The 9,624-nt window shown below is 36.5% G+C and overlaps 2 protein-coding genes across 2 annotated transcripts; one reads left to right on the top strand and one right to left on the bottom strand.

Moving 5' to 3' along the window:
* Window positions 1-734: 734 nt before the first annotated feature.
* LOC149379593 (uncharacterized) lies at window positions 735-6,379 on the top strand. Its single transcript, XM_089602555.1, has 5 exons — window positions 735-923; window positions 2,836-3,197; window positions 3,295-4,320; window positions 5,672-5,758; window positions 5,860-6,379. Exons 2-5 carry the CDS (start codon window positions 2,970-2,972, stop codon window positions 6,043-6,045), a joined length of 1,527 nt encoding a protein of 508 aa, XP_089458681.1. The 5' UTR covers window positions 735-923; window positions 2,836-2,969; the 3' UTR covers window positions 6,046-6,379.
* Window positions 6,380-6,647: 268 nt separating this feature from the next.
* NQR (NADPH:quinone oxidoreductase) lies at window positions 6,648-8,770 on the bottom strand. Its single transcript, XM_089602556.1, has 3 exons — window positions 8,577-8,770; window positions 8,258-8,449; window positions 6,648-7,035 (listed from the first exon to the last, which is right to left on the bottom strand). Exons 1-3 carry the CDS (start codon window positions 8,671-8,673, stop codon window positions 6,737-6,739), a joined length of 588 nt encoding a protein of 195 aa, XP_089458682.1. The 5' UTR covers window positions 8,674-8,770; the 3' UTR covers window positions 6,648-6,736.
* Window positions 8,771-9,624: the final 854 nt, after the last annotated feature.

Below are 9,624 nucleotides of genomic sequence, written 5' to 3'. Positions count from 1 at the left end.
ATCTTTCTAAGAAAATTTCTTACACTTCTATTTTTTTTTATAAATATTATATTTTTATCAAATAGGTTCTCCTAAAATTAAATTTGACTTCGTCAACGTAAATCATCATCGCTGATCTCCTAGAGTTTTAGGCAAGGCAACGTATATAATGAGGCCGTCCAATTTTTTCAAGAAAAAAAAAACCCCCTCCAATTTTTTTTATTTATAAATATCATTACTAACATATTTTGATTTATGATGTAATATTAATGCTTAATATAATTTTCAAAAAAAATTAGTAATCAACTAAAAATTGAAAAATGACATGTGGCAGATAGTGTGAGGGAGGAGTAAAAAGGGCTCCAAACGATTAGATGAATGAGAGTTGGAAATTCAGAGCAAAAAAAAAAGAGGAAAAGAATAAGAGTTAGAAAATCCGATAAAAAAAAAAAGAATGAGAGATGGAAAAGTTACATTGCTGACGTACCTTTTATGATGGCTAATCTGGACCGTCAGATTAATTCTCAATTAACCATTGATTTACCAAATTTCAAATAAAAAATTCGGGGAACGGGATGAGTAAAACATCAGATATTATTAACCTTTCCGAAATACAGAAATACCCTTCTGACGAGCTTACCGTTAAAGCCGAAACTCGGCTCAAGTGGGACCAAAATTTTAGGGGTATTAACGTCATTGGCGGAGTTTTCCAGATCCTGTAGAATTGAAAAAGCCTTTTCATTTTTGTTGCTTTTTTTCGTCTTTCATTTCATTTGTTTTTCGTTGTTTTTGTTTTGTTTTGTATTTTCTTTTTTTTCTTTTTCTCTCTCTAGCTCTCACTTTCATTCCGAGTTTCTCTCTCTACAAATTGTTTCATGGAAATCGTCGATTGTTGATACTCTGGTGAGAAGTACTAGCTCAAGGTTTAAGCACTCATCTCCAAGGTATAATTTCTTTGTGTTTGTTTGATTCTGAGATAAATTTATAACCCTAACCCCCAATTTTTTACTCGAAACTTCGGCGTTGTGGTTTTGAATTTTTACTTAAACATCGATTTTTATTTCCTTGCTTTGCAAATTTGGAAGTTGAGATTTTCTAGGTCTTGTTTGGTTTGTGATAAATGTAGAAGAAAGAAAGATTCAAGTGTCAGGTAGTCCTCTTTGAGTAGCGAAACGACTGTCGAGTTAGGTTAAATATGAAACCCTCACATAATGCTCTAAGAAAATTTGACACGGTGTGTAAGTATATAATTTAAGTACTGGGTTCTCTCTCTCTTTCTCTCTCTCGCTTAATTTAGCCGTACAGTGTTTAATTTTACACTATAGAGTATATATTTTAGTTGTAGTCGTAAGATTTTTTTATATTTTTATTTTTTATCATTTTTTTATGCCTTTGTTCATTTTAATTTTTAACACCAGGGGCTATTCATAATAATAAAAATGCTGCTAAAAAAACCATGGGATTAAATATTAACCAGTTATTGCAATTCCATAAAATTAGAACTTTTTAGATTAATTTTTTTAAATACATGTGTATGACTATTAGTAATGGGGTTTTCTGTTTCTTATTCTCAGTAGCAACGTGAGTTTGATTTATACATAAAAAAAAGGAAAAAGAAAAGCCTTACAAAAACTATAGACTAATGGGATTATATACAGTCATACAGAGTGAAATCTGTTTTTTTTTTTTCTTTCCCTTTCTTTTTTTTTTTTCGTTAGGATTTCTTTCTCGCATGCTCTGCAGGTTTGGATATATATTTTTTTATTTCTCATATTGAAGGGTATTTTATTTTCCTTTTAAAAAAATAATTTTATTTTTGCATTTTGATTGATGCTCAGGTTAATTGTTTATTACAATATATTGTCATACTTTGAATAGGAAATTCCAAATGATTTTTCTTGGTGCGCTTGTTCGTTTTTCTGGTTGTTGTTGTTAACTTATGTCTGGGCTTTGCTTAATGCAATCAGGTTATAATCATTAGATTATGGATTATCTTGTCAATTATGGTAATGCAGTCTGTGTATGACGAACCCGTTTTTTTTTTTTTTTTTTTTTAAAATGTTCTAAGATAGCACTTTCTCAATCCAACTATAGAAGGCTACTTTGCGGGATCAATTTTTCCCTTTACGGAAAAATTCGTAAAAATTGTACAAAGTAGCCATTTGAAACTTATTGATCAGCAAAATAGTCAAAGTTTTAACTTTTCAGTAAAGTAGCCAAATTTACATTTTCAAAATTTTTGACGGCCAAGATTAAAATTTTTGACGATTATTATAAGCAATTTATCACACTTTCAAAAAAATTAATTTTGGACAATTTTTTTTTAAAACCAAATTATTGTACATTTTGGCTATTTCATTAAATTGAGACAAACTTGATTTTGCAAATTCGTAACTTTAAATTGGGTATTTAGTTGCGTCCCCCTTTTCTTAATTGGAAATGTGATGTGTTGATTGATTGATTTATATCGTACTATTTAGTGTTTAATGCATGATTAATATAAATTTCTTTCTAATTATTGCATCATCACCGCTTCAGAACAAAATATTGACCAAATCTCATTGTTAACTAATAATTTTGAGTTATACTTGTACTATAGCGTTGTCATTTTTCCCTGTACTGTAAACTATATCATGATAAACAGCGTCCTTTATTCTGTATTTTTATGTAAATGTACTTTTTATATTTTTTTTTTATATTTTTTTTTTTTTTATATATTTTGTCTTCTATATGTAAAATTTATGTCTATTCCATCAAGTAGCTAAAAAAATTCATTTGGTGAACTTGCGATTTCCTACATTATACCATCCTTTATCGTAAATTGTAAATATTATTTACTAGGTTTTTCGTTTGCAGAAGTTACTATGGCGTAGAGGCGTTTGTATCGTTTTTCTACATTAACCTCACTTTTGCCCTTTTAAAGCTTCAGAAGAGTTTCTTTACTTCTCGCATCATTAACCAACCTGTGACTCTCTCCTCTCTCTATATATATGGATACATTTCCTCCACCGGCACCTATACCAGCACCACCTCTGCCATCCAATTCCCCTCCCATTCCTATCGTGAACCCCGTATTTGCGGTCCCTACCATCTTTCACAATGTTCCCATAGATGTTCAAGCAGAAGTCCAAAACAACATAAGCCATTCGGCTGCCAACCCGACCCCGAATTCAACTGCTCCCCTAGCCCCAAACCCTCATCACCCGTCATACGCAGAGGCGAGTGAATTTTTTTTTTTTTTTTTTTTTTTTTTTTTTTTTTTTTTAATTTTGATTGTTGATTATCTTATCTGAGACGAACTCTACATTTCTGCAGATGATATCCTCGGCCGTCGAAGCGCTAAAGGAGAGGGACGGGTCAAGCAAAAGGGCGATCGCCAAGTACATTGAGCAATCCTATGCGGGCCTTCCGTCGAATCACTCTGCCTTGTTAAGTCACAACCTCAAGAAGTTGAAGAGCAGCGGCCATCTCGTTATGGTCAAGAAGTCTTACAAGCTCCCGAAGCCTGATTCTGGTGCAGCACCGGCTATGCAAACTCAAACCGTTCTTCCCTCGGGTACTCCTAGAGGCCGGGGACGCCCTCCTAAGCCCAAGCCCGATCCCACCAACGCCCAGCCCGCGGTCCAGCCCATTTCACAGACTATTTATCCGAATCCAGACCATCCCGTTTTGCAGCATCCTGAGCAGCCTATTATTGGCCAACCTTTTCCACAGCCAACTTTCCAGTTCAACGGTCAAACCACTGCCCCGGAAGCCGCTCAATTCAACGGCCAACCTACTGCCCAGCCGAATCCTCAGGCTCAGCCCGTGTTTGTTGCTCTTGGACTCGCTGACGAGCCCAGCGCCCCCGCGGAAGTTGCGAAGAAACGCCCTGGACGCCCCCGCAAAATCATGGCAGTCGCAGGGGTACCGTCACAAGGCGGTGCGCCCGGGTTCGGGATGAAGCGTAGAGGCCGACCCCCGGGCTCGAAGGCCAAGCTGGTGGGCACAAGGCTGTCGAAGAAGGGCCCGGGGCGTCCTCGGAAGCCCAAGTCTGTTCTGGGCCCGTCGGGGCCCAAGAGAGGCCCGGGCCGCCCGTCGAAAGCGGAGCCCAAGACAATGGTCATTCCATACGCGACGACGGCGACGGCCAATGTGCCTATTGTGGGTGTGGTCGACCAAAACAGTATCCCCGGTGTAATAGCGGTGACTCCGAGGTCCAGAGGCAGGCCAAAGAAGAACTCGGGTGTGGCTGGTAGTACCTTTGCTTCTGGGAAGCGGCGTGGTAGACCGCCCAAGCTTTCTGGTGGTGTCAATAAACTTAGAAGCTCTACTGGTAGGTCTGTCGGCCGGCCCAGGAAGGTGAGTAGTTTCTTTAGTTCATCATTTTAATGCTTCAATTTTTTATGTCGCTGGTATTTTTTTAGTAAAGATTTGTTCTTTAAAGTAGGCTGGACGTTTGGGGTTGCGCACGGAACTAAAGAAAAGTAGATATATATATAATAGTGTAGAGGATGCCAGGGCCTCGTGGATTGTAGTCGGGTTTAACCCGGACACCATGGCTATTACAAAGAAATTGAGTAGAGGAGTTTGAAACTGACATACAAGATGTATACTATAATTCCGTGATATAATGATAATGAATAAATTAGGAGCTCCGATGACAGTAACAGGAAAATATTAATTTATAGGACTATATCTCGACACTCATGTCGCTAGGTTTATTTATTACTTTTTATTTTTGTGGCAGCTATTATAGAGGGCATCTAGTAGAAGTAAACTTGTAGAAATGAAATATATGTGGTTTATTAATATATAAAGTTGACCAAGCAATATGCATATTGCTAGGTTAAAGGACTTCACATTATCATTTATTACCATATCTTTCTTTTTTTTTGTTATGTTTATCGGTAAGTCACATACAAGATCGTCTTTTCGTAGGATTTTTTTTTTATGTGATCTTTGGATTTTGATTCTATCTGTAAGTTGTTAGTAATGCAATTTTAATTATTTAAGAAATCTTGAAGAAGTGTAAGTTATCACATATAGCCTATCTTTTTTAGATAATCTGCTACTATTCTATATTCATTTGATACATTCAAAATATAGAAAGGCTGATATTGCTTCTGATGAAGCATTCAATTCCACACGTAAGTAGTTTGTTAATTAATATGGAAGTTTATTTGTCGAAAGCGTTTTTCAGATATGACAAATTTTCTATAAACACAAGATTTGAGATCTGTGAAGTTGAAGTGAAAATGTGTCTGGTCATAATCAGGTTTGGAGCAGTAGGTTCTATTTCTTCTTTGGAATTTCACGAAAGCATTTGTTCAGATTGTTTTAGGAAATTGTATATACAATTTTACCTTATGCCGTTTTTTTTTTTTTTTTTTTTTTTTTTTTTAAATTTATTTATTTAAAAGAAAACAAAGCATATATGGTTATTCTAATGATCAGTAACTGGTCTAATACAGGGTTCTTTATGTCACGCTCCTGTTTTAGTGTCATCTCTTTCCATTGATCTTATCAAATTGCAGTCATGTTTTGACAAACTATCTAATTGCAGAAACAATGTTTTTCACAGAAGATGAAATTATTGAACATGTCCATATAAGTAATACTTATAAGTTAATCATCCTCTTTTAAGGTCATTTTGTGTGTGTGTTTGACTCCGTCCCTTTCTATTTGTGTTTATGGGGGAAAAAAAAAAAAGATTGCACATACAGCACCGGCTCTTCCCGGAGCATCTGATGCACTAATTGCTGCAAATGGAGATCTCAAGAGAAAACTCGATTACTTTGTAAGTTTCTAAAATCTCCATGTTCATATTTCAGCTTGTGATTAGATTATACATCATGTAGCCGTTGATTTGGGTGTTACTGACATGTTACTCTGAACCAGCAAACGAAGGTCAAGCAAGCTGTTGGAATGCTAAAGCCCGAACTAACCCACGACAGCTCGGCCACCGCGATCGCAGCCGTCCAAGAATTGGAAGAGCTCTCTGTGATGGACCTCAACGCCCCATTAAGAGAAGAGGCAGTTCAACACCAGCCACCACCACCACCGACGGTGGTGGTTCCAGCTTGAAACAATACTCTCATCCACCGGTCCCCTCTGTGTTTGTCCCTCTCTGTGTGTGTGTTTATGTTCGATGATGTTACCTTGTGTTTTAGATCTGGAAGCGCTATTTAGTAGTCGAGAATGTTACCGAAACCAAGCAAAAAAAATTATGGAGGAGGGGTCTGTAAAGAAAATAGGAGGTAGCGATAACTAACTGTTTCCTTTTCAGTGACGGCCTTCTTCTTTGTGGACGGTGTTTATTGTGTCTGTACAATTAATTTAGGATGATCGTGACCAACCCGCCATCGTTTTATTTGTATTTTCATTTTTAGATTTTTTTTAAATTATTTTATTGTTAGCACATGTGAGATTTCGGCCTTTTAAGTTTCGTGGTCGCGGGATTATGTCACATTGATGAACTTCTAGCTATGCTTCGCTATAAAATCTATGTAGTATTGCTCTAAAGAATAGTTCAAATAGCCTGCAGGTTTATTTGCCCATTTATGGCTTGCTTCATTAATTTTCCATGGCTTGATTACTGGCTTTCATGGTGTTCAAGACCGTTGAGATAATTTTTATGTGCCGTCCTTTTTGTGAAACAGTTGGTGTTTCATTTGCGAGTAGTCAAATCAGAGAAACGCGTCTTTATTAGAGAGGGACACAAAAGGGATTCAAACTAAAACAGACATCAATGAAGATTTTTTGATATTTTATTTGCTCAGTTCTTGAGCCTCAAAGTGAAGGCCTGCAGCGAAATGAGAACTTCTTTCAGCCTCGCTTTGGAGGCTTCATCGATCAAGTTACCATCGGAGTCGAACTTTTTCGGGGGCAAATACGCCCACACATTGAACTCGGGTTTGTTTATGAAGTGAAGATCGAGGAAGACTCCAATTTGGCGAAGATGGTATTGCGATCTTCCACCGCCGAAGTTTCCTCCGGCGCTCACGATGGCCGCGGCTTTGTTGCCCCAAACATTTGGGGGCCGAGACGCCCAATCCAGTGCATTCTTCAACGGGGCTGAAAAATTATATTTAATTAGACAAAAAGTCAGCCAAATTAAAGCAAAGCTCGTCAATTGAGATTATACAATAAATTAAGGTATATGCGTTTTAGGCTAATGCGGTCTCGTGTTTATTGGGCATTCTTCATTGGTGCTTGCGATATAAAAAAAAATGAAAAGAAAAGTGTTGGTCATTATGATGTTGCGTTCATTGAATATGAGTAATATGATTTTTTTGTTTTATTGAAAGATTGGAGATTCGATATGATTTTTGGTTTGTTATTTTATATGTGATGATATGGTTCCTCTCTTTTCGCGGAATATATATTAATGAAGCTTTTTCTTGTTAATAAAAAATCATTTAGTTGAAATTGTTGGTAGGTTAGTTTATTATTTTTAGCAATAAGATAGTACATATAATATCATTTTTTTAGTGATTTACTTTCTAATAATTAATCGAGGTTAACCAAAAAATCTCAATTGAAATTAATCAATTTTTTTTAACCAATTAATAAAGATCTAAATAAAACCAGAAATTGTACCTATAGGAAAAGAAAAGGATAGTAACATAATCCATAAAGGTCAAGAAAATGGGAAAACCCAAATAAACAAAAGAGAACAAATCCACAGGGAAGTAGATCAATTTCAGGACCGCTTGATACTACAAGATTCCAGATATAAGATTCAAAGAAAAATGTGACTTTTGCTTTGCTGAAAGGAAAGAAAATGTACTAGGAAATTCTAAAAGCTATGAAAATACCGTTGTTAAAGTGACTATTTTAAATCGGGAATGATTTTTGGCACGTCTCACGATTTTCAACGATCCACTCAGAAGTTGACACGTGACCACCCAAAAGTATTAAACATCCACGTGTCAACTTCTGAGTGGATCGTTGAAAATCGTGAGCCGTGCCAAATAGCATTGCTAATTTTAAATCATTCTAAAAAAATAACTTTTAAATTATAAATAGTTATTTAAGATGATTTTTTTTTTTTTTTATAAATAAAATTGTACAACATAAATAAAGTTAAATAGAGTCTATAAAATAGTATATAATTTCTTAAAAAATTGTAAACATCAAAGAAAAAATTTCCACGTGTTGGAATGCATTTTAATTTGCTTATTTGCTGAATTTTAATCATCACACAAACACTTTCTCTACCCATTTCTACAGAAGCTTCCTAGCTTATTCTCAGTTACCAATTTTCTTTCTATATTATTGAGATAAAAAAGAGTACCAGTGACGGAGTAATTGTACTCCGGCGAGGCAAAAAGAAAGGCGTCGGCTTCAAGAATTTTCCGGCGAAAGGACTCGACGGCCGGCGGGAAAGTCCCGTCGACTTCGAGATCGGTGTTGAGCATTGGAAGCGGTGATACATCCACGTACTCAATCTCTATCCCTTTCATAGATTCCTTGCTGATATCAATCGCTAAACAGAAATACGATAATGCACAAAAAGAAATGTGTCAAGGTCTGAAAATTCTCTTTCGAAATCGAAACGCAAAAAAACTACCGTTGACCCAAACGAACAAATATAGATATAAAAATATGTATACCCGCTCGAATAAGTCCACCGTGGATCGATGCTTTTCTGATAGAGCCGCAGATAGCAACCACTTTTATTAACGGTTTTGCCACTGCCATTGCTTCCATCTCTCTCTCTCTCTCTCTGAAATAAAAACTGAAACTGAAACTGAAACTGAGTGATAAATAATTGGTTTTGTGCAGAAGCTGAAATGCGTGTCAGATATTTGTAGCCCGTCCCGTGGGGGTTGTTGGCCGTCCATGTGGACAGTATGAGAATGGCCTTTCTTTTGCCTTAATTATTTAATTAATCAATAATTACACAGCTTTTAATTGTTTTTAACCGGAATGACCGTGCAATTTTACCATGTCCCGACGACAGGTAAAAAAATGTTTGTGACCCGAATTTAAGGGGATTTCTATATCCGGTGTGGCATCTGTATATTTGTTGGTATTAGTAGAGGTTGTTCATATTTTGATAATTTATACGAGAGCCGTTTATGTTTACAAAGTTTTATCTTTACATTCTTAAAGCATAAACTGGTATAATTACGAGGGTTCCTTTGGAACTCGGAAAATGTGAGAATGTGAGTTGTTGACCTGTAAAATTAGTACAACAATATCTCACGAAAATACACTGACTCCGAGTACAAAGCCTCCGAGTACAGAGGTGATTTAGACAAGACTTTCTCTTTATACAGACGAATCTAATACAAGAGAGCAATGTTTTCTAGAGATTTCAAGTGAAAGAAAGTGTGTAAAAAAGTCCGTGTCTCGTTCTGTGCTGCTGCCTCTATTTATACTCATCTGGTCGTGTCTTTGACGGTTATTTTGAGGAACGTGGGGTGATCAATCCCACGTTCTGGACGGTTATGGGTAACTGCCTTTCGCCTCTCTCTGAGGTGGGCGGTTAATGCTCCTCGTGTGGTTCCTGAACCGTCGAGGTGTGCGTTTTAGAGCTTGAAACATGTTTTCTATTAGTTTTGACTAGTCTTTGTCCCACGTTCTTCTCTTCTCTTCGAAGTTCTGATCGGTGGGTTTCGTTCTTAACTTATGAACGGTTCGTTCATTTTCAATAGA

Source organism: Urtica dioica, chromosome 12 (assembly GCF_054948205.1).
Source record: "Urtica dioica subsp. dioica isolate 48M chromosome 12, U.dioica_male_clone48M_v1_H2, whole genome shotgun sequence".
NCBI lineage: Eukaryota > Viridiplantae > Streptophyta > Magnoliopsida > Rosales > Urticaceae > Urtica > Urtica dioica.
Note: the sequence above shows the minus strand (reverse complement) of the source record. Positions and strands in the feature narration are given on the sequence as shown.